Source organism: Penicillium mononematosum (assembly GCF_028829835.1).
Source record: "Penicillium mononematosum strain IBT 11891 chromosome Unknown utg000005l:1.0-9366267.0:1.0-9372171.0, whole genome shotgun sequence".
NCBI classification, from domain to species: Eukaryota; Fungi; Ascomycota; class Eurotiomycetes; order Eurotiales; family Aspergillaceae; genus Penicillium; species Penicillium mononematosum.
The window spans coordinates 2,480,319-2,503,056 of NW_026643275.1; the positions used below are offsets into that span (position 1 = coordinate 2,480,319).

At 49.2% G+C, this 22,738-nt stretch overlaps 8 protein-coding genes across 8 annotated transcripts; 4 read left to right on the forward strand and 4 right to left on the reverse strand.

Annotated features, from left to right (window-relative positions):
- Positions 1 to 499: 499 nt before the first annotated feature.
- On the reverse strand, positions 500 to 3,235 carry ace1 (putative C2H2 transcription factor (Ace1); the record flags this gene model as incomplete). The annotated part of the gene is made up of 5 exons (XM_057295787.1): positions 500 to 1,688; positions 1,741 to 2,016; positions 2,070 to 2,314; positions 2,392 to 2,645; positions 2,725 to 3,235. 5 exons carry the CDS (start codon positions 3,233 to 3,235, stop codon positions 500 to 502), a joined length of 2,475 nt encoding a protein of 824 aa, XP_057143669.1.
- Positions 3,236 to 5,869: 2,634 nt separating this feature from the next.
- On the forward strand, positions 5,870 to 6,285 carry N7519_009015 (uncharacterized protein; the record flags this gene model as incomplete). The annotated part of the gene is made up of 2 exons (XM_057295788.1): positions 5,870 to 5,983; positions 6,046 to 6,285. The coding sequence occupies 2 exons, from the start codon at positions 5,870 to 5,872 to the stop codon at positions 6,283 to 6,285; spliced, it is 354 nt and encodes a 117-aa protein (XP_057143670.1).
- Positions 6,286 to 6,976: 691 nt separating this feature from the next.
- N7519_009016 (glycerol-3-phosphate dehydrogenase family protein) lies at positions 6,977 to 8,319 on the reverse strand (the record flags this gene model as incomplete). Its single annotated transcript, XM_057295789.1, is given in 4 exon segments — positions 6,977 to 7,050; positions 7,103 to 7,851; positions 7,862 to 8,215; positions 8,276 to 8,319. 4 exon segments carry the CDS (start codon positions 8,317 to 8,319, stop codon positions 6,977 to 6,979), a joined length of 1,221 nt encoding a protein of 406 aa, XP_057143671.1.
- Positions 8,320 to 8,898: 579 nt separating this feature from the next.
- Positions 8,899 to 11,238, forward strand: catA (catalase catA; the record flags this gene model as incomplete). The annotated part of the gene is made up of 3 exons (XM_057295790.1): positions 8,899 to 9,132; positions 9,184 to 9,496; positions 9,548 to 11,238. The coding sequence occupies 3 exons, from the start codon at positions 8,899 to 8,901 to the stop codon at positions 11,236 to 11,238; spliced, it is 2,238 nt and encodes a 745-aa protein (XP_057143672.1).
- Positions 11,239 to 11,756: 518 nt separating this feature from the next.
- N7519_009018 (SDR family NAD(P)-dependent oxidoreductase) lies at positions 11,757 to 12,698 on the reverse strand (the record flags this gene model as incomplete). The annotated part of the gene is made up of 2 exons (XM_057295791.1): positions 11,757 to 12,580; positions 12,635 to 12,698. 2 exons carry the CDS (start codon positions 12,696 to 12,698, stop codon positions 11,757 to 11,759), a joined length of 888 nt encoding a protein of 295 aa, XP_057143673.1.
- Positions 12,699 to 13,764: 1,066 nt separating this feature from the next.
- Positions 13,765 to 14,570, reverse strand: N7519_009019 (SDR family NAD(P)-dependent oxidoreductase; the record flags this gene model as incomplete). Its single annotated transcript, XM_057295792.1, has 2 exons — positions 13,765 to 14,246; positions 14,312 to 14,570. The coding sequence occupies 2 exons, from the start codon at positions 14,568 to 14,570 to the stop codon at positions 13,765 to 13,767; spliced, it is 741 nt and encodes a 246-aa protein (XP_057143674.1).
- Positions 14,571 to 16,006: 1,436 nt separating this feature from the next.
- Positions 16,007 to 16,722, forward strand: N7519_009020 (glyoxalase family protein; the record flags this gene model as incomplete). The annotated part of the gene is made up of 2 exons (XM_057295793.1): positions 16,007 to 16,564; positions 16,627 to 16,722. 2 exons carry the CDS (start codon positions 16,007 to 16,009, stop codon positions 16,720 to 16,722), a joined length of 654 nt encoding a protein of 217 aa, XP_057143675.1.
- A 536-nt stretch (positions 16,723 to 17,258) lies between these two features.
- Positions 17,259 to 21,776, forward strand: pex6 (AAA family ATPase peroxin 6; the record flags this gene model as incomplete). The annotated part of the gene is made up of 4 exons (XM_057295794.1): positions 17,259 to 17,448; positions 17,517 to 18,439; positions 18,472 to 21,257; positions 21,332 to 21,776. 4 exons carry the CDS (start codon positions 17,259 to 17,261, stop codon positions 21,774 to 21,776), a joined length of 4,344 nt encoding a protein of 1,447 aa, XP_057143676.1.
- Positions 21,777 to 22,738: the final 962 nt, after the last annotated feature.

A 22,738-nucleotide genomic window follows, 5' to 3' on the forward strand; every position in this document is an offset into this window, starting at 1 on the left:
TGATCGACATTGCCACTTGACGAAGTTCATCACGAAAGGCCATAGGTCTCGTGCGCCAAGGCTGGTTATAGTGTTGCCTATATTGTACCCCATACTAGGTCTGCGCCTTACGAGGCGTAGATTCTCGGCAGTGTCATCGGGCTATCATTATGCATTCTGGAGAACCAAGTGAGGGAACTAGAACATCTCCTTTACTCGGATTGGGGGAAAAACTATTGGGAACAGGGCTCGGATCGCTTCCTTTGGATCTGACGATCTATCCACAGCGCTTAGATTATATGTGGGAGTAATACAGGCACTACTATACTAGATATGAAAGAGGGAAGCATAATAATCAGGACTTAGATCATGTTATTTGGAGTAGAAAGATTAAGCTAAGATCAGATTTGAAAAAGATAAAAGAAAAACCCGGATTTCCATCGCTGAGAACATAAAATTCGCTTCAGAAAACAAAGCATTGAGAAGAGTATTTGCAAATACCCCTAGGAATCCCACCTTTTTACTTCATGAATTCCAGATCCATGTCGCGAGGCAGGTAGTGTCCCTGGGGCTGTTGGCCATTCCAGGGCTGCATGCCCTGCATAGCGCGCTCGTGCTCAAGAGAAGGGAACATCTGCTGCTGAGGTGGATGGTATTGAGCTGAGTGGTCGCTGGGAGTTTGCATCATGGGATGAGCGCCGCGACCCATCTGGGCGCTCTGGTTGTAAAGGGTAAAGTCGTTGGCCGCCTGGGCCTGGAGGCCATATTCGTAGCGCTCAGAAAGAGTGTCGCCGACGTTACAAGAGTCCGGTGAGTACAACATGGCGTTGCCCTGCGCACCAGGAGAGAGGCCAGAGGCCTTTCCAGAGGCATCGTAGGAAATGTGATTGAGGTTCATTTGCTCGTAATCATTCGAATAACCCTTCATCACCTCAAGGGAATGGCCCTGTGGGAGCTGTGCAGCCATTGCAGTGTAGTCCTCGTTGGTTGGGTATTCCAGGTTGCTCCAATCTAGGTCGAAGTTGATGCTTTCAGTGCCGGTGAGCGGGGATCCGTCAAAGGACACAGGTCCCATCAGGTCGGGAACCGATTCAGCAGATGGGATAGACATGGAGTTCATGGACTGGCGGTGCATTTCCAGGGCCGGAATCAAGCCGTTCGGGTCGCCAGCTTCGAATTGGCTCTGGAAGCCGTTCAGGTTCACCGAGGTTGGGAACGAGTTGACATCGGTCATCAGATAGGGCGACGCTTCTCCGAATAAGGGGAAATCCTCCCCATGGGCAAGCGGAGGAGGATCAGCGAAGTTGAACTGGGGATTCTCAGGCCAGTTGTAGTTCTGGTCGCTAGGAGAAGGACTGGGGCCAGGAATTGGAGAGGCGAAGTCGGTTGTCTTCGAAGCAGGGGTAGACACGCTGGGTGTCTGAGGGGTGGCCTGAGAAGAGGAGCCTCGCTTACTGCCATTGCGGCCATTGTTCTTGGATCGAACGTAAACCCAGCCATGGGATTTTTCCATGTGCTGCTTGCAGTTGCTGGCACGCTTCGAAGCATAGGGGCACTTGTGGAATTGACACTTGTACAAGGTGGGCTTGTCCGAGTGTCTGTCGTTCATGTGACGATCACGTTCTTTCTCCGTGGGCCAACCTTTGGTGTGGTAATTGCAGTCCGTATACTCGCACTTCCAAGGGCGAGTGTGTGTCTTCTCGTGTTTCCTATGAATGGGTTAGCACTTCAATTCTGTTACTCCGATCCAATGGAACTTACGTCAAGTCACAAGGGCGCTTGAAGACCTTGTCGCAGTCGGCGCACTTTTGATTGATGTTCATGGGAGGAGCATCCTTCTTGCGGCGGGCCATAGAGCGCTCAACGCCCTCATCGACCGCATCGTCGAGGCAGATAGTACGCTTGGCAACACCAGGAACATCTGCCTCGTAGGGCTTTCCAGTGGCCATGGATATTGGCTTTCCGTCTTGCATAACTACAAGTTCGGCAGACTTCCCATTCTGGGATAGACCACCTTCCAGGGTAGCCTTCGGGATGCTGCATCGAATTGGTTAGGTTCAGTTGTACAAATCCAATGTGATGTCACATACATGGGAGATTTAGATTCCTTGTTAGACTCGGAGCCCTGAGTCGCCTGGACTCGCTCGCGTTCAGCACGAACCATTGCTGCGTATCGTCGAACCTGTGAAACAAGGTCAAGGAAGTATCCGTTAGTGTAAGGTCGATCGGCTGGTAGTCGTTGATCACGATCGTTGAGGTGCGAAGCCGAAGTATGCAAGCACTGGATTGTAAACTCGCAGAAGTTGAGATACGAATTCCGAGAAGTGGCGGAGTTCTTAAATAACGTCAAGAAAAAAAATAAGCTAACCCGAACTCCATAGACCCATTGAATAGAACAATGCATTGACTTACCGGTGCCAACCACAATAGGGTTTTCTCGAGGTCACGCAAACACACAATCTGCTTATTGATAATGCGCTGGGGGACGCTTCGGACCAGTTGGTGGAATGGTTTCAAGCGGGGCTCTTTCAAAATAGGGACAAGCACAAAACGTTCAATCTGTTTGCAGGCGGCTGGGCCCAATTGACGTTTTGGCGATGAGCCAGTATCAAAGGCCGAAATCGAGCTTGTAATGGCAGACTGATTGTCATGAATACCATCATTCACTATTCATTGTTAGGACTCAAATAGGAAACAATAAGAACAAAGAGCAAACAATGCATTCTTGTGGCATGTGACACCCACCTTTATTTTTCGAGTCAGCGAGCCCCTCTTCACTACTAACAGAGGTTCCTAGTCCACTGTCGGATTCGTGGCTATGCTGCTGCCGGGCCTTTTTCTCATCTAGTGGAATAGGAATGCTGCGACCGTCTTCCTTTGAGGAACGCGGGGAGTCAGGCATAGACTTGGAGTTATTGCGCGCTAACCCACTATCCAGAGGACTCTCGCCTCCAGCAACCTCCGAACTCTGGTCTTGGGTAGGTTCCAGAGTCAAACGGCCTAGAATAGAAGTCATCCGCTCTTCAGCAACAGCGATGGCTTCCAACGAAGTGGGCGAGCGATGAGGTAGGGAGCGAAAGTTCAAGACAGGGTCGCGGTCGCTCGAGGGAGGAGAAGTGGGAGTATGAAAAGTCTCTCCTTTCTTCAGAGGCATCTTTGAGTCAGGCGAGTCGTTCGACAGGGTGGGAAGGGCGGTGTTTAAGACGGGCCGACGACGCGGGTGCACCCGCGATGGCTCAGTCTGGACAGCAGACATTATTGGGCGTAGTACTGTTTCGACCAAAAGTTAGCATATCTGTTCGGACAGGAAAGAACCGGTGCATTGCAGCTGATTGGCCCATCCCATGACTCACAGGAGAGTTGTCCAGATGATTCGAGAAGTGACGTACAGTCGAGTCAGAGATGCAAGGCTCGATTTGATGTGGATTATCTCCGTTCTTTAGTATATAACAGCACCGCTTCTCTTGGATATCGACCAAGCCTGATTAAAATCGACACAGTTGAATCGGTATGTGGCCCTGAGGATCTATCACGATAGCGATCGTATGATGGTCTCTGGATGAACATGCACTCCTAATTCAACGTATCGCGGGGGTCGGAAAACTTCCAAGCGGGGTTCGACACAGAGAGGATCAAGAACACCAGCTCAGATTGTTTTTCAACGATATTGATATCCAAAGATGAAATGAATTCCCCGGATTCGAAGCGGTGGGATTCCAATGCTCCTGAGATATAACGTCCAAGATGGGTTTCCAAGGAGCCCCACTAAATACGAAATCTGTAGAATCCTTAGACTGAAGGCAGCGATGAAGAACAGAACACAAAATAGGATTGAAAATGAAGAATAAACCCGAACACAGAATGGGGGAGTAAGCGGATCAAAGAAGAGAAGGGACCGGAGAGGCTCATTGCGTGTTGGATGTCTGCCTGATAGACGAATACGCTAAGACCGAAATGGTATAGAATGCGAAGGCTGAGCACATTCTGCAATCTGTGATTGGTCCTAGAGAGCGTTTGTATGGTAAACCAATAACGGTAATTAAACAACACAGCCTTGTATGTGGCTCCCCTCGTGGCTCTCAGCGGGTATTCGTACCGTTTCTCCACTAGTTCCACTGGTTCCACTGGATTCTTAAAATGGAAACTCGGAACCCGGAAAGATCAGAATTCCGTTCAGCCTCACGGGAACCCAGGCAGCATTTTTTTTTTTCATGCGCGTCCTTCCAAGACCCAAAAGATCAACGATTCTGGGAGCTTTTGTGAATTCCTATTGAGGACGGCCAAACCCGGAGTAGTCAACATTTTAATTCTCACTTGCCTACGTCACCTGTTACCAGGATCATGCCATGAAAAATCTGGGCGAAAATCACCAGGGTCACGCTTACTATGGAGCAACAGGGTCTTGGCCCCCAATTGACCGGCAAACGGTCCCACAGCCAACGAAAAGTGAACAACTATTTTTTTTTAAGATCTGCCAGCTCACCAAAGGAGTCGTTCTAGACCAATAATACTGGCCGGTTTATTGATTTCTCAAATACGAGCTGAGCTGTACATGCGCATTTGAGCCTCCTGTCACCGCTTGTTGTACTTGCCCGGCCCAATAATAGTCTAAGGGTTGGTCCTGCTCAGCCTCTGTCTGTCGGAGGCCGTTGGGAACCGTTTTCTTCCTATGATGCTGATCGGACGGACCAGACGCTCTGCTCGTATCGACCCCTCTGCTCCGCCCTTGTCTGACTCCTCTTCCCCGTGCACAGCCCACCTCTCAGTCCGTCAAAAAGCTCCAGATGTCCAAAGAGGACGATTTTTGCTTGAGCTGGGTTTTTGTAAAGTCCTTAACTTTACAACACTCTATCTAAAACTAATAGTTGTCATATCCGCAATGACCGAATGCCAACCACCCGTGGACATCTATGGCTATACTATTACGTTGTACCTAGGTAGCTGACTACCTGGGCACACTTCGCAATGGTTCCAGGCCATGGGTATGGAAGTCAATTCTGCTGGTAAATCATTCGGGGAAATCAATCAGTCAACAGCATTTTTCACCCCGGAAAGTGTCTCATCTACATCACCTTTGGCGCAATCACCCGTCTCCAGCCTGACTACTTCAGGCTACGATATTATTAACTCGATATTAAGTCGACATGCAACTGCCTAATAGGTCTATTATATGATCTCGAGCAATATATGCTAACTATATTGAATCTGCCTTGGCCGTGGCGAGAGTCGACAAATATATATTTCCCCGAAAGGAACCCGATTTGGCTAGTTGTTCCAACTACCGGAAAAGGTAGAAATAAGCTCCCAATAATAAACTCAATTGTTCATTCACACTAGACCTTGTGAGGAACAATAATCTTAGGGGCCTTAAGCCCAAAAGGATGAATTGGCTAACTAGATGCTTAGGGAAAGGGTCTTTTATAGACAACCTCAGACCGCCTTCCTGATCCGTCATAGCCTCAGAGTCAATTGGGTTCTACCGAATGATGTCAGTCACTTGGAGCTGGGGAAGCTTTTGGTTCTCCGGACTATCACAAGCAGACAACAGCCAATAATGTTATTGTCACAGCTACTTCGGACACGATCAAAACCTTTCAATTTCCTTTCTTTTTTCTCTTTCTTAGATCAAAATGAAGATGCTGAAATGGCAGAAATTGAAGTATTGCCTGCGCCGTGATCGGCTGAACCGCAGTACTTCCAACCGGTTTCCATAGGGAATATCCATGGTCCTGGATGCCATGGCGTCATAGTAGTCCTCACAGCTTGCAAGGTTGGCACCGATGAAGAGGATATATAACCCATTTGCCTTGCCTACTAAACACTCCTTCAAATTCAAAATATCTGCCTATCACAATATTGCTCCTAAATACCACGCTCACAAACTATCACCATGTCTGACTCTACCTTCCACACCACTACCCAGGACACCCGCAAGGCTGAGTCCAAGGTTGCCCAGTCCCATCATGGCAACCCCCCAGCAGACTCCGACGTCTCAAAGATGAAGGTGGGTTATCTGCAATGAAAGATCACCAAGTATAAAACAGACCTCTGACATGATCTTCGTAGTCCGTCGTCGACCAAAACACCAACAAGCCCGCCGAAATCGAGAAGACCAAGGCCAACCTGCCTCTGCCCGACCAACCCCCAGTCGCCAGTGACTTCAATTCCCTTGACCAGCGTACCACTGATGTTGGCTCTGGACGCTTCGAGTTCCCTCCCGATAACAGTGGCCTACGCGAGGGTGCAGCTGCAAGCAGCAGCGCCCGCGTTGATGGAAAGGAGATGCACAAGACCACTGCCCCATGATATCTATGATTCGCTACGTGTATGATAGTCATTTATTTCCATGAAGATATTATGAGTGACAGTCTGGTTTCCGTTGTACTATACTTTCCAAATAGATAAGATAAGGTATTTGACGTCATTCAGACCTCGTCATCAGTATAACCTTGGAAGAGCTGGGAGAGTTTCCAAGGTTGCCTACAAAGCAGATAATACGGTAGTGGACTCTATTTCCCCGTACCCATCTGAAGCAACGCTCAAAGAATCTTCAAAATCTCCACTAGTGCTCAGGTCCCTGTTATGGGCCTAGGAACCTGTCAAGATGAGGCTGCCTAAGAAGAAGTAGTCCTTATGCCCCTCTAGGAAGGATATCACTACATGACACGGTAAGGTGGTAAGCTTCTCGACGTATGAACTCCTACAGCTATAGCACCAAGCCTGCTGTCGGCAGACCTATAAAAGCGGCATGCCTAGGACCGAGATTTTTGTTACTGATAAGTTAGAACAACAAGCACTATCCATCCTAATGACGACTATCTGCCACTGATGGCTATCAACATATTGCATAGCTCGTATTTTCGCCTGTGATCTATAGCGCAACAACCTGAAGACTGGGCGCTAAAGCTTTCCAGGTGATAGACCTCACCAAGACGCGCGGATGGTTCCCTCACACTTCACTCGCTCGGCCCTTGGCCTGCATCTTTTGGCAAAACCACTATGCCATCACCTTTGACCCCTTTTTCAGAAGTCCTGGGAGAGCATCCATCGTCGTGCGCTCCTCCAGAATATCTGTTTATTTTTACTCAGCGTCGTACATAATATCAAAGGACTAAGTACTCACCGTGTACGAACACAAATAAGGGGAATTTCTCGAGCTGTCCCTGTTTCTCAAGGAACTCATAGACCGCACGAGTAGTGGACGTTCCTTGTAGTTTCTGTCCCCCTAGTTCCTTCTTCTCAATCTCATCCACAGTGACACCTTGTTCCACAGCGTGACGTGCAGAGTTGAAATTCCTTCCCGCACTGGTTGATGCTATCACATCAGCTATGCCGGCACTCTCCTTTGTAAATGTCCTCTCGTCAACAGATTGAGGGAACCAAAGGCAGCCGAATCGCACCATCTCGAGGATACCGATTCGAATTACCGCTGCCTTTGTGTTCTCACCCCAACCCTTTCCTGCAACGAAGCCAGCAGCCAGTGCAATGATATTCTTCAGCGCACCACCAAGGGCGACACCAGAGACATCTCGCACAACCTGAACATTGAAATACGGCCGACCAAAAAGCTTCTCTAAAAGGGCGGAATCGACATGAGGATAAGTTTGAGGCACTCGATGCAGCGTAAGTTGGCTGGGATCTGATTTGCTCTGGCGCTGTTTGTCCACTTTAATCAAATTGTCTCGAGATGAGCCATCCGGCTCCTTGTAATCCATCGGAGGCCCGTCGTATCCAATAGTGGTTTCACACAAATTCTCCGCGGCTACCTCGGATGCAATGTTGGCACCAGACAAAGAGCCGCAGTAAATTCCTAGTTTCTCCATAATCAACTCGGAGTAGAGCTTCACAGTTCCTTCTGAGATATCGACCCCCCTTGACACACGATATAGCTCGAGCATAAGGGAGATGGTTACCCTTGATTTGCTCTAGCGTTTTGGACATAAATTGGTGAGGAAGATTGAAGACAAGGATAGTTGCTCCGCTGACTGTGTCCTGGAGGTCGGGATTGGCAACGAGATTGTCTGGAAGCTTGATGCCGGGAAGATACTTGACATTCTGGTGTGTTGTATTAATGGCATGTGTGAGCTTCACGGGTTTGTCGCCCAATTGGTCTCGAAGCGTTCTGTCATCGGGGACGTCGACGTCTTCCTCAAACACCCACATCGATACATCCTCTTCGAATATATCAGAGTGCTCCCTAGTATTTTCAGCAAGGATTTTCCCAATGGTGGAACCCCTTCATATGTGGTTAGTGAGCTACTGTGCTCATTATGCTATAGAACCAAAGATGACTTACCAGTTCCCGGATCCGATTACAACAACCTTGTGCTTTTGCGTCATTTTGGATCTGGTATATCAAGAATAATGTTCACAAAATTAAGAATTAGGGACTGGAGTTCGGGATGGTCATTAAATCCATCTACCAATATGCAGGCATTATACATGAATCATAATGGTGTAAACTGAGATCCATTGTCGGCAGATTTTTGTCTCTACGTTTAAAAAGCAGGATTTGTCGTCCATAATTGCAAAGTCGTATTCACCTGCCAATTTGATAGTGAAGGTAGAATACTAGTTTTGAACATATCAAACGAAGCTGATACTGATGTCATTATGACTTCAGGCGTGATCTGAAAGCATCGAGAAAACGAGGTGAATTCGAAATAACCAATGCGAGCCAAAACTTGTATTTCCTTCCAGCTTCAAATTGACAGCCAACCAGATCATGAGTATTTCAAAAGTCCTGTTCCCTGGCGTTGACGAAAAAGTGACGCGGACAACCTAAGCTCTCTCAACGGCCAGTCACGGAATGCTTCTATAAAGGTGACAACCTTAAGTTATTGCCGTATTATTTTGGGCTTCGAAATTTCTTCAAATATTCAACAATTTCATTTATTTCACTTTTCACTTCCTGGGAAAATGACTACCACTATCGCTTCAGGGCTGGAAAAGGCCCAGCAAGCAATTCACTCTGCATCCTCTGGGAGCAAAAAGACGGTGGACCTTTCCCGTGACACTGTCGACGCTCACACCAGCATGCCACAGACGACCGACCATGGTATTCGCATTCAGAATCCCGACAACTGGCTCAAGGTTGCATCTGACCGCAAGACTGGTCCATCTTTGCTAGAGGACCACATCGCAAGGGAGAAGGTAAATTTCACCTAACACCAATTCCGGATTTCTCCTAATATACACGTGCAGATTCACCGTTTCGATCATGAGCGGATCCCTGAGCGCGTCGTCCATGCGCGTGGGACAGGTGCATTTGGCAATTTCACACTCTATGAAAGTGCCGAGGATGTGAGCCATGCTGGCATTCTTACTGACACGTCCCGTAATACCCCGGTATTCGTTCGCTTTTCAACAGTACAGGGTAGCAGAGGTAGCGCGGACACCGTGAGAGACGTGAGAGGCTTCGCCGTCAAGTTCTACACTGATGAGGGGAACTGGGACATTGTTGGAAACAATATGCCTGTCTTTTTCATCCAAGATTCGATCAAGTTCCCGGACTTTGGTATGTTTACTTGCCTAGATCTGGTTGATACTAAGCTGACATGACGAATAGTGCATGCTGTCAAACCTGAGCCACACAACGAAGTCCCGCAGGCTCAAACTGCGCACAACAACTTCTGGGACTTTGTCTATCTTCACCCTGAGGCAACCCATATGTTTATGTGGGCCATGTCCGATCGAGCGATCCCTCGCTCATACCGCATGATGCAAGGCTTTGGCGTCAATACCTATACCTTGATCAACAAAGAGGGTAAACGACATTTCGTCAAGTTCCACTTTATACCTAAGCTCGGCGTTCACTCCCTTGTATGGGATGAAGCTCTCAAGCTTGCAGGCCAAGATCCCGACTTCCATCGCAAGGACCTAATGGAAGCGATTGATAATGGCGCGTACCCTCAGTGGGACTTCGCTATTCAAACAATCCCTGAGGAAAAGGAACATGATTTCGACTTCGATATCCTTGATGCGACCAAGGTTTGGCCGGAGGAGCTCGTCCCTCTTCGCCGTATTGGAAAACTCGAGCTCAATAGGAATGTGGACGAGTTTTTCCCGCAAACCGAGCAGGTTGCATTCTGTACTAGTCATATTATCCCTGGTGTTGATTTCTCGGACGATCCACTCCTCCAAGGCCGAAATTTCTCCTACTTCGACACTCAGATCAGTCGGCTAGGCATCAATTGGGAAGAGCTACCAATTAACCGACCTGTCTGCCCGATGATGAACTTCAATCGCGATGGCGCAATGCGCCACCGAATCAGCAAGGGTAAGGTCAACTACTGGCCGAATAGGTTCGAGGCACTACCACCAGCCAAAGCGGAAGATGGTGGATTTGTCTCGTACCCTGAGAAAGTTTCCGGTATCAAAAACCGCGCGCTCAGTGAGAAGTTCCGTGACCATCACACCCAAGCACAGACGTTCTACAACTCAATGTCTGAGCATGAAAAGTCGCACATGATGAAGGCATTCACATTTGAACTCGACCATTGCGATGACCCTATTGTATACGAGCGTCTCGCGGGGACTCGGCTTGCCGAGATCGACTTGCAACTTGCTCAGCGAGTCGCCGAGCTAGTCGGAGCCCCTATTCCTGACAAGCAACTCAAGCCAAACCATGGCCGCCGCGCAAAGGGTCTATCGCAGACCGAGTTTCCGCCCGAAAAGCCTACTATTGAGAGTCGTCGTATTGCTATTCTCATCGGCGACGGATACGACCAAGTTGCCTTTACAGGTATGAAGGTCGCCATCAAGGCCGCAGGAGCACTACCCTTCGTGATCGGCACCAAACGATCTCCGATATACGCCCAGGGAGAATCTCCGGAGACCTCGGATGGTGTGGTTGCAGATCACATGTATGATGGACAGCGCTCAACTATGTTTGACGCTACCTTCGTGCCGGGTGGTTCCCATATTACTACCTTGTCAAAGAATGGCCAATTGCGGTTCTGGATTGTGGAGAGCTTCGGGCATCTAAAAGCTATTGGAGCTACTGGCGAAGCTTGCGATTTCATTAAGCAAGTGCTAGGTAAAGCGTTGGATGTCAGGCTTGCATCGCCTACCTCAGCAGAGACCGTGGAATGGTACGGAGTTGTTACTGCTGCCACGCCGAAGCCAGAGAGCTTCAAGGAGGGGTTCGAAGTTGCTAAGGCGGCGAAGGACTTTGTAGGCCAATTCTTCTATCAGGTTTCTCAGCACCGGAACTACCAGCGTGAACTGGACGGTCTCAGCTCGGCATTGGACTGGTAATTTGGTAATTTGTTCAAAAAAAAGTGCAGAGCCAGGTGAATATTTTTTCGTTCAGTCACTGATTCTGTTATTGTCCATTTGAATAATGCCATCTTAATAAGAAAATTTGCCAACGATCTTGTTAGTTCCATAGACAGGCAGGTAAACAGTAAACCCGAACGGAAAACTGAAATATCAGGTTTCGCCTCGTTTTTCCTGTTTGGCGAGCTAACGCAGGCAATTACCCTGAATGACCTGATTAGGGATCTACGCAGGCGCCACATCCCTATGAGGAATTAGATGTGAATGGAGAACATAGTCTACATTGCTTGCTAAATCATCCTTCAAATTATGCAGAGGTCGAACGCCACTGGAATTGACCTAAAGGGAAACGTAATGAACAGATTCAAGGAGCATTAAACAGGAGCTTGAATCGAGTTTGACTAGAAGAATATGACTTTCAATTCACCACTACCTATGTAGATATGCCAGTGTGACCTTTTCTGTGTACATGGAATGATTGTTCCGACGCTAGTAGCTTAGAGTGTACCCGCTGCCAGCAGGTATCCACCGTCCACGACAATAGTTTGTCCATTGAGGTATTGGTTCGAGACAGTAAACAACACAGCACTTCCCATGTCCTCGTCCTTCCCTGGGCGTCCGGCGGGGACTTTTCCCTCGAACTTCTCTTTGGGGAGCGTGCTCTTTTGCTTCTCGTCACTACCCTCAGCCGTCATTTCGGACGGGAAGACCCCGGGCGCGATATTGTTGACACGAATTTTGAGTTGCGAGGAAGCAATCTCATGGGCCAACATTTTAGTGAGATGAACAGCAGCCGCCTTACTAGCATTGTAGGCGAAGTGATGCTGGGCAGATTTGACAAGGCCGGAAATCGACGAGATGTTGACAACGGTACTAGACCAGGCGTGCTCGTCCTCTGTTCCCTTATTCAGCAGGGGCAGGAAAGCAGTGGTCGTGAAGAAAAGCTGCGTGACATTGGTGCGCATGACTTCTTCCCATTCTTGAGTCGTGCTCTGGTTGTTGAACAGCTCCTCCTGCAATGCTTTCGGGTCCGCTGGATCTGTGTTCTGTGTTGGAGAGCTAATGCCGGCATTGTTGATCAAGATATGTAGTTTCGACTCCTTGGCGGAAATCTCGTTGACTAGCTTCTTAATGGACTCCTTTGAGGTGACGTCTGCGGCGATCGGGATAATCTGGCCTGGAATGTCCTTCGAGTATAACTCTGCGACACGGTCCAGTTTCTCCTTTGTGCGACCGGTGATGTAGACTTTAGCACCGTTGACGGCGAGGGCTTGAGTGGCCATCAAACCGATGCCCGACCCTCCTCCTGTGACAAGAGCGACTACCCACTGGGTTAGCAACGCCAGAAAACCAGTCGAGAATACTAGTAACTCACCTCTGTCCTTCAGGTTGAAAAGGGTTTCGAGCTTGAAGCTCCGGTTGCTTTCTTGAGCAGACATATTTCTGATACGTATTCGAAAGTATTGGAAATAGATTTGTCGACGGATGGATACTTGATCTGACAGCAAGGGCCAGAAGGGGAGAGAGAAGAGGAAGGATTAATTCTCTTTCTGCAAGAGGGTAGGTAATATACTAGCTAGCAAACAATGCGTCAGATGGATGGTCTGTCACAATACTACGTCTCCTGTGTCAGGTATGTGCTCTTATATACGTGCTGGGGTAGAACATTGCAATTATTGCGCTCCAATCAAGTTTGCTTAAGTTACGTCATTTTCGATGTAAGGCCTGATTACGGGTTGGATGAAGCTTGGTTAAAATGAGCAGATACAATGATTTGAGGTCACTTTGTAACTTAAGTCATAATGAACCAATTGACGTATCACACATGTCTCAGGGATGCGAGAAACAGGCTTTCGCGTTGTTCAGCCCAGCGGAAGATCTACTAACCTGTTGGAGCCTAAATGATATCGTAATGGCCGAGACGCTTCCAACTGAAACATGAGCTCACAATCCAGGGTTCCCACTCAGCGATGGGTCGAGGTAAATGATTGTTGAAAGAATCACGGCTAGTAAATAAGCTACTAATTTTTGTGGAGACACAAGGAGCAAAGCCTCAAAGACTTGTGCCTCTTTTAGTAATCGAGATAAAAATAGTATAGGCGAGGAATAGGATAAGGAGAAATAGAGAGAAAGCTAGGTAGATCTATATATAAGTAGACGCGAGCTAATATACAAAGTATCTACGCAGCTGGTCAACTGACTGTTTGGGGAGTAGGACGTATACTACCTAGGTAGTATCAATTGCAATGAAAAAACAAGGGTTTAAAGACCTTCACGTATACTGAAGCCTTCACCATGCCGTATGCCCTCCATCGGCTACTATTGTACTCCCAGTCATGAAGCTGCTCGCATTACTCATAAGCAACAAGGTAATACCACGGAATTCTTCTGGCCGTGCCAACCGTCCCAACATATTCTCAGATTCCCATATCTCCTTTGCCCCCGGCGTCTTATCCATGGCCATCTTGGCCATAGGCGTGACTACGTGTCCTGGACAAAGGCAGTTCACTCGTATTCCCCTCTGCCTTCCCTATCGATGTTGCTCCATTCCATAGCAAAGCTTCTAGTGAGTTGGATCACAGCGGCTTTGGATGAGTTATAGATAGACGATTTCATTCCTTTGTTTGCAATCATCCCACTCATACTGGAAACCAGTAGTATTGATCCTCGACATTGCTTGTTCAGCATTTGTGTTGCAGCAGCAGTTGCAGATGTGAAAGCACCAGTATAATTGATACTGATTATCCGTTCAATATCGGCAGCGGAGTGATTAACCGCAGTCTCGACATGGTTTACCCCAGCCGCCGCGACTAAGCCATCTAGCCGGTTCTTACCGTCGGCGATCGAAGACATTATCTGGTTCGTGCTGTCTTTGTCGCGAACATCTAATGGGTGATAATGCAAAGAGCCCCCAAATTGGGGATTGGCCCGTACTTGTGCAGTATAGAACTCTTCGTGGGGCTCAGGTAGTCGATCTAGACAATGCACTATATCCACCGTTCACTCATGGTTAGTCAATAGATCAAGAGTTATAAATTAGAATATAACATACCTTCTGCCCCTGCTTCCACTAATGCTTCCGCCATTGTTAGGCCTAGCCCGCGCCCTCCACCAGTCACCGCAAAGACTTTCCCACGAAGTTGAAATGACTGAAATCGTTGATCCGTCTGTTGAAGTGGTTCCGTCGGCAATGTTTGTTTGATACCAGCATTGGTAGCCAGCCGTCTTGCCATCTGCACAGTAGGCTGCACAGCCGGCTGCCGAAAGACCCCAAGGCGCAGAAGTTTGGTTGTTCCTTGGATGAGAATCATTGTGCTTTAATCGCGTAGCCACAGTGGGAGGGAACCAGGGCAAGATGTGCATGGTTATTTAAATGATATTGGTTGGTAGCCGCATTGAAGTACCATATATAAACGATGTTATGTATAGCCAGCCTTTCCCCTAGCTGAAAGTACGTATGTCGTCATTTCACCTACACAACAACAGCATATGTAGGAACTTGGTCGCACGCATTATACAAAAAGCATCGACGTCACGATCCAGGTTCTTGGTCGAACAACCCCACTGATTTTACCGGAGTTGGTCAAGTGAGAATCATGTCCTAAGGTTTAAGTATATCTAAGTATACGTTGATCATACACAAATACTTGCTCAGATCCTTGATCCTTGATCAGATCCTTGATCCACCAATCATACAAAGATTCTTGATTCACTAGTACAATACTATGGTGTCTTGCCGCCTTGTATTGATAAAATTACATATCATAGAGGAATAGATGCCCTCACAATGACAGAAGGCTTATCTTGGCTAAATAGGCAGTATACTGGTCTGTACTGACAGCGGGCTCCGCAATTTTACATTGCAAACTCATAGGATGGAACAAAGTTAGTATAGAGATGGCCTTGATAGTATATTTAGTAGTGCATGGCTGTTATGGAGCTTGGCTGCGCTGTATATTTTAGGATCGCGTGGATGTCCACAGGGGAAAGAGTCTAATCCTAATGGCTGTTCTTCTCGTGTGCTATAATTGCGGTTAAGCTCGAAGAGGCTGCGCACGACCCAACGATCCTGCACTATATTGATCATCACACTATCTCTAATAGTTGAGCAGGCCCTCTCGAAAAAACTTGTCCAGACTATCTAACCAGTCCGATCGTAAAGACAGATCCATTGGTTTTCTAAGCAACGATGAACTCAACCCCTTGCATCAGGGCCCTCTCCAAAGATCACCCTGCGACCAAGCTTTATCACTTTATCACTTCCGCCCACTTATGGAGACAGACGAAAACCGGAAAAAGAGTGTATAAGGTCCTGGGCGTTAGAGTAGAGATCATAAATTATCCTAGGTCTTTTTCATGTCCATGAAAGGTGGTTATTTTTCACGCATCTTTTACTACGCAACTATGTCATCATCCATGGATTAGGTCTAGGCATGACATAGAAGAGCGCGGGAAAGAGATAATTATCATTTGTTGAAAGCAAGATATTATAAGGATCTCGATGCGTCATAATAAAAGCGTTGTCCAATAACTTGATACCGTTTCCAACGTCAATGTCGTGTGATTCCTGTTGAGGGTGCCAAGCCACAACCCGACAATCCATGAGATGGATGAAGAAGAACAGGATTTCGGTTTTATAATTCGCCGCTTGGTATCGATGATTTATGTGCTGAATCTTGTCTCAAATTCCAGGTAAAAAGACGTTATTGCACCTAAATCCGACAACATCTTTTCAATACCCTTGAACATGACACTCCCTATTTCCCAAGAAATTTCCACCGCACTTGAATTACTAGATAATGTAGGAGCCACCGTCAATACGATCGCAATCAACCTGGGAGCCAATAGACTCGATAGGAGGAGCTTCCGGAAATATCTTTGCGATTACGCTGACCGCGCTGCGTCCGATGGCCGACTCATTAATGCTTCGAGGGAAGACACCCCTCAATGTGCCAACCGTGGCTTGCTTCTAGCCTACGCGCATATGGAGTTGATATGCTGGCTTGCAGACAACAACTATACCATCTCATCTTCGTCCGTCAAATGGTACAGCTGGAGGAAAATACGCGCGAAATACCGCCTCCCTTTACTTGGAGTTTCACCGCAAAAGTCCCATTTATTAAGGAAGGTGCAATATATCAAGACCATAGCAGATCAGGTATACGCGGAAATCGACGCAAAAAATGTAAGCATTTCCCTATATCCTTCTCTTGGATATAACCTAACAAGAGCGAAGGTCCCGGTCTGGAAGGGTCTGTCAGATACCGGAAAGTCTCAGCGCGTCCGCCGGTTGATCCTCCACCAGGTGCGTATATACTCTTTCCTTTCTCATGAAATTCGCGTTTCTAAGATTCCTTCTGGTTATAGGAATGGACGACCTTGTTCACCGGGCCAGCCTTGCCCACAAGCAGCTCGCCCAGTGATCAGAGAAGTCGAGCTTCGCACTTAACCTTCCAGCTTTGAAGAAATAACACAAAAACGTCGCACTCGTGAGATGCGATATATGTCTAATATGTATTTTTTCATGTTGAGAAATGAGAGTTGGTTACCTGTACAAACAAGCCTGTGATCAGACAAGCGTCATCGTACAGCTAATTTTATACAACATAGTCTCATGATACCTACATACCTCGGTAGACCCTCCAGGGCCCCGTGGCTTATGAGTGCTTATATAATACGTAGTGAGCCCAGGGCGCTTTAGGATTTGAGCTAAAAGCGGCAAGGTCTCAGCACTAAAACGGAAAGCCATACTCCCCGATTGGACCTCGGCTTCGGGGTATGGCAGAATGGCGGGCGGTGCCGAGATGCCCGCGTGTTGATTTCCCCCGGATTCTGGGTCCGAACCTCGTCTTCCCCCAGTAGTTCGCTAAATCTGGAGATTCTGTAGGACATCTTCCCAGGGGCGCTCGTTAAATGATTTGGTGATTGCATTCCGTTCACATCTTCTCCTACCTCCCCCGCTTCGTTTGCCGACGGCAACCGGACAAGACACCGCACCCATGGACTTCGAACAGTATGGGCAGAGCTCCCAGCAGCCTCGACAACGGAGAAGAAGAGCCGGAAAGCGGCGATTGAACAATAAGGCACCCATCGCAGCACGTTTAGCACTGGACCCCCAGCTGCGCGGGAAGGTCGGCATCTTATCCGAGGATCTAGCGAATGACCTCTTCCAGCAGCAGGCTCTCCAAGGTGAGTTGTGAAGCCCCCTCGAGTGGTTCTAATAAGAATGTTAACTGACTCGTCTTTGTTCTGACCAGATGTTACGACTTCCGACGATGGAGTGCTCTATGTTGCAATCGCCCCACATACGCCGACTTATACCTCCGTGGAAGATCAGGCCTGGACGATACTCCCAGTGCGCATTCAGCCCACAGAGAGATCGCCAGTTGCAATGTCACACTCGACAGTGCTGTTTCCTGAATCAGCAGACTCACTCCAGCCTTTCCTTCAGGCCTTGGGGAAAGTCGACTCGTCGCGCAACTCCCTACAGGCACACCGTTCCGTAGAGATTCGGATTTTGGACGTCGCCCCGATTCAGCTAGATACAATCTTTGTGACCGTTGAGCGACATCTCCTTCGCAATCATGACGATGTTCAGACCAAATTTGGTGGTGGATTCACGAATGCGCAGGGGCCGAATGGACTCTGGGGGAAGGCGGGGAAGTCGGTAGAAGCCAAGAAGTACTCGAAAAGGGCTGCAGCCGATGCTGAACAACGTCTCACTGCAGCAGTTCGTGAAGCATTGGGAGCTCAGCGTATTGTGCATACTGGAGACGTGCTGCCCCTTCCACTCCCTTCTCATCCCATAACTTATGCGCCTCCACCCCCGGCGCGGATCTCATTCTGCGAGCCTGTTTCGCAAGGCTTGCTGATGTCGACGACAAAGATCGTGCTTGTCCAGGCCCGGCCTCAAGGATTCCGTCCTCAACAAACTGTGCCTTCGAGGTCTGCGCTTCTGAAGCAAGTGGCCGAAGACGAAGCCGACGATACTTCGAACGAACAATTCTATTCTGCGGCTGAGGATAAACCTGGCGAAAGTGGGACAGAAATGGAGGTAACATCAGCTGCCGAGGAGTCAGAAACAGAGGGCTCAGCAGGGTCCATGAGTGACTCCTCAGATGATTCTTTGGAGGACATGATTTCTCTTAGTGCGCCTGAACTGCCACAACCACCATCGGGGGTGATGTCTTCCTTGACTTCGGCGACTCCTAGAGCCGGCGGTCGACGATCAGACGGAATTCATACTCCGGGTTCGGTCGCATCGAATTTCACAGCGGCTACCATGCGCCCTGGCCGGGGCGGAGGAAGACCTTTAAGGTAGAAGGTCTCCTGCAGCAAGTCCCAAATGAAGTGCTGCACCCCCGGCCTCGTGACGATGAAGACGTCGACTCCTTTGTCTTTGTAGATATCAGCACCCTCGCCAAGATCGGATGCTTCTCCGGCGATTGGGTTAGAATCGAAGCTGCCGAGGAGCCCCAGCTGAACATGTTCGCCTCGCTCAAATTTGGAAGTTTTAACGACTCTCCTGAAGACTCAGGCGATTGGCGCCCAGTTAAGATTTTTGGTCTTTCGGGTCTTCCGTCCTCCAAACCCCGGTATGCCATTAACCACACAGGTGAACGCCGGCCCAGTATTTCGCAACGTCCACCCACCCGCTTGACCCCTTCGGTTTTCGTTCCCCCGTTGCTTCTTGGTAATATTGAAAATCCCAAGTACCTGCGGATCTCTCCTATGACCTTTGCTACCCCTAATGGATCCTCCAAACCTGGGATTTTGCAACACATGAAGAACACTGCTGCTAAAAACCCGCCTTTGGCGAAAGAGGTTACGTTGCTCAAGGTTTCCACTCCTCTCTCAATGGATCGGGTTCTTCAACCAGCGCTATTCGCAGGATTGAAGCAGTACTTCGAGTCACGCCGGCGTATCCTTAAAAGTGGTGATTTGGTCGGAATTAGTGTGGACGAAGGACTCGGCAGAGCGGTGTTCTCTGGCACCGCTGGCGGTGACAGTGCCAGTCAGGAGGAAGACATTACTATCCGGCTAGGTCAAGGTGCCAATGCCAATAATGCCGGAACCCGCAAAATCGGCGTCGCTTGGTTCCGTGTCGGGCAGGTAGCCCCGACTACACTAGAGGAGCTGGAGGAGACAGGCGAAGATCAGTGGGGTGGAGTCGCTGTACTTGACCCGGCGACTACGCGCATGGTACAGGCTGGAAGCGACGTGAGCCGGGTTCCCGGCGTGTTGGGCAACGGGTGGGAGTATTGGCTGGGCGTCAAGACGATCCCAAAGAGCGTCCATGATGCCCCAACCCCTCATGGAATTGTTGCCGATCCACCTCAGTCCTTTATCCCTCCATTGCAGCAGCGGATCCGTGATCTGATGTCTGCTGCCACAAGCCCGCGGGCTATTCAACTAGGAATGAAACCCGTCTTCATTCTCCTCAGATCGCAGCAAAGACATATCGGCAAGGCAACCGTCGCGACTCGGGCGTGCTCGGATATCGGCCTCCACACATTCCCTATCGATGCGTACGATATCTTGACAGAAGGCGGCGCGAATGGTGGCGATGTCAAGACCGAGGCATATCTCAAAGCCCGAGCAGAACGGGCCTTCCACTGCGGAGCACACTGCACCGCACTGCTGATCAGACATATCGAGGTTCTAACCGCTGATCGCATTGTCACAGCAATGAGCGATATCTTGAACGACGCCAGAGTTGTCATTGCCACCACCACTGATGTTGAAACTATCCCTGAAGGTATCCGCAGCCTCATCACCCATGAGTTCGAGATGGGTGCCCCGGAGGAGAAAGAGCGTGAAGGCATTCTGCAAAATGCCGTCGCAGAGCGCGGTATCAGACTGTCTGCGGACGTGGATCTTGGCAGCATTGCTTTGAAGACCGCAGCTCTTGTTGCAGGAGATCTGGTTGACGTCGTGGAACGAGCTGCCGGAGCGAGAACAGCTCGTCTCGAAAGTTTGGCCGAGGCTAGCAAGAAGCTTTCCGGCTCGGAGGTCTTTGTGAGAGACGTCCTGCTGGCAGGAGGCGACGGTGCACGCGGTGTTACCAAGGCAGACTTTGACGCTGCTGTCGAAGCTGCGCGCAAGAACTTCGCCGATTCGATCGGTGCACCTAAGATTCCCAACGTTGGCTGGGACGATGTTGGTGGATTGACTAATGTTAAGGATGCCTTGGTCGAGACCATTCAGCTGCCACTCGAAAGGCCCGAGCTCTTCGCCAAGGGCATGAAGAAGCGCAGTGGTATCTTGTTCTATGGCCCACCCGGCACGGGCAAGACCCTACTTGCCAAGGCCATTGCCACCGAGTTCTCGCTCAACTTCTTCTCTGTCAAGGGCCCCGAACTGCTTAACATGTATATTGGTGAATCCGAGGCGAACGTGCGCCGGGTATTCCAACGCGCTCGGGACGCTCGTCCCTGCGTTGTCTTCTTTGATGAGCTGGACTCTGTTGCGCCCAAGCGTGGTAACCAGGGAGACAGTGGTGGTGTTATGGATCGTATCGTCAGTCAGCTGCTCGCAGAGCTGGATGGAATGAACGGCGGCGAGGAGAATAGCGGCGGAGTTTTCGTCATTGGTGCGACTAACCGTCCCGATCTGCTTGACACTGCTCTTCTCCGCCCTGGTCGCTTCGACAAGATGCTCTACCTGGGCGTGTCAGATACACATAGGAAGCAGGCGACTATCCTTGAGGCTCTGACGCGGAAGTTCGCTCTCCACCCCGATGTCTCGCTTGACCGCGTTGCGGAGCAGCTTCCTTTGACTTACACTGGTGCTGATTTGTATGCGCTCTGCTCTGATGCCATGCTAAAAGCTATCACTCGAAAGGCCACTGCGGTCGACGAGAAGATCAAGGCTCTGCCAAATGGTCCCGTCAGCACTGCTTGGTTCTTTGACCACCTGGCCACGAAGGAGGATGTGAATGTGATGGTAACCGAGGAGGATTTCCTGTCTGCTCAAGGAGACCTTGTGCCAAGTGTTAGGTATGTGTCCACTCCACTCACCCGTTCCATTCAACCTTCTTCTGGTGACATACCATGATACTAACCCCTCGCAGTGCCAAGGAACTGGAGCACTTCGAGCGCATCCGTCAGACATTCGAAGCAGTGGACAAGTCAAAGCAAGACCCCGCCGCAGCCGCACCACAGACAATCGCCGAGGCGATGGAGGCATTCAGCCTGGGCGGCTCGGCCATACCGGAAGAGGCACCTACCATCAATGGCGACAGCCACACGCCTGGGGGTATTCACGGCCGTATCAAAGGCCTGAACAAATGGCCAGGAAACCTTGTCCGCAGCACCAGCGGCCAGTCAACAACCAGCAGCAAAGGCAAAGGAAAGAGCGTCAGCAAGAAGGGCAAGTCCCGCACCGGTGCGGAATCTGATGGATCTGTTGATGGTGATGATGAGGATATGGCAGATGCCGATTCCAAAGAGGATGAAGATGAGGATTACGTTGTCCGGACTGATCACTTGAGAAACCCCATGGAGGAGGTTGAATAGAACGTATGGCACTGTCCGTATATTTTAACGTGCCGGTACTGTTCACCGGGCCAAGCAGGCCTTTGTATCTACTATGCTGATTTATATACCTCTTGTTTGTCTGTACATTTCTGATTCCCTTTACTGCTGTTACTACTTCCGTAGCCTTGTATCACCATCGTGTGTCTACGCTGCGGTGCCGGAGTACATGAACTCTCAACAACTTGAAGTAGTTTGCTGCCACGTCGCATGTGCCTGTCGTCGCAAGTGTACCTGTCGCAAGCGTGCCTGTCGCAAGTGTGCCTATCCCAAGTGTGTCATCGCATGTGCTGTCGCGCGTCAGTTGAGCCACCATTACCGTCTACGAACAGTACCATGGATCCATGGATACTTCTAGGCTTTTCCGTAAGAAATCTCGATTGCGACGTAAATTTTGCGAGGATTCAAACGAGACCTCGGATCGTACATAATGACCACAATTGCTTAGTCGCCTAACGCCGTACTAGTTGATTTCCCTCTTCTCATGGGCGTATAGACTTCCTAGTGTGCTTCTTCCTCTTTCTTCCGTACATCATTTCCGTGATATTGTCTCAACATAGGCCTCCTTAGTCTCTCCTGTCCTTTCTTCAAGATTCCAAAACGCTCGTCATCATAGCGGATGAGCGAATGCGATGAGGGACCATTCATTGCTATCGGCCTTGCCTTTTCCTTTTGACGCCGTATCCCATCCATCGTACTATATCGTCCTATCATCCCAATCGCTTCTTCAAGGTTCTCCTACCTCTCAACATCATACTGCCCCTTGACAGTCTTCGCAGGTCGAACTTCGAACTCCACATATCCTGGACTACAATCCGTACAGAAGTTTGAGGTTTCCGAGTTGATATAGTATTTCCCCATTCGCACAAAACGGTCAATCTCATGATATACTTCAAAGCTTAGAATTTCTAAATCCCACGGTTAGTATATACAATCTTCATGAA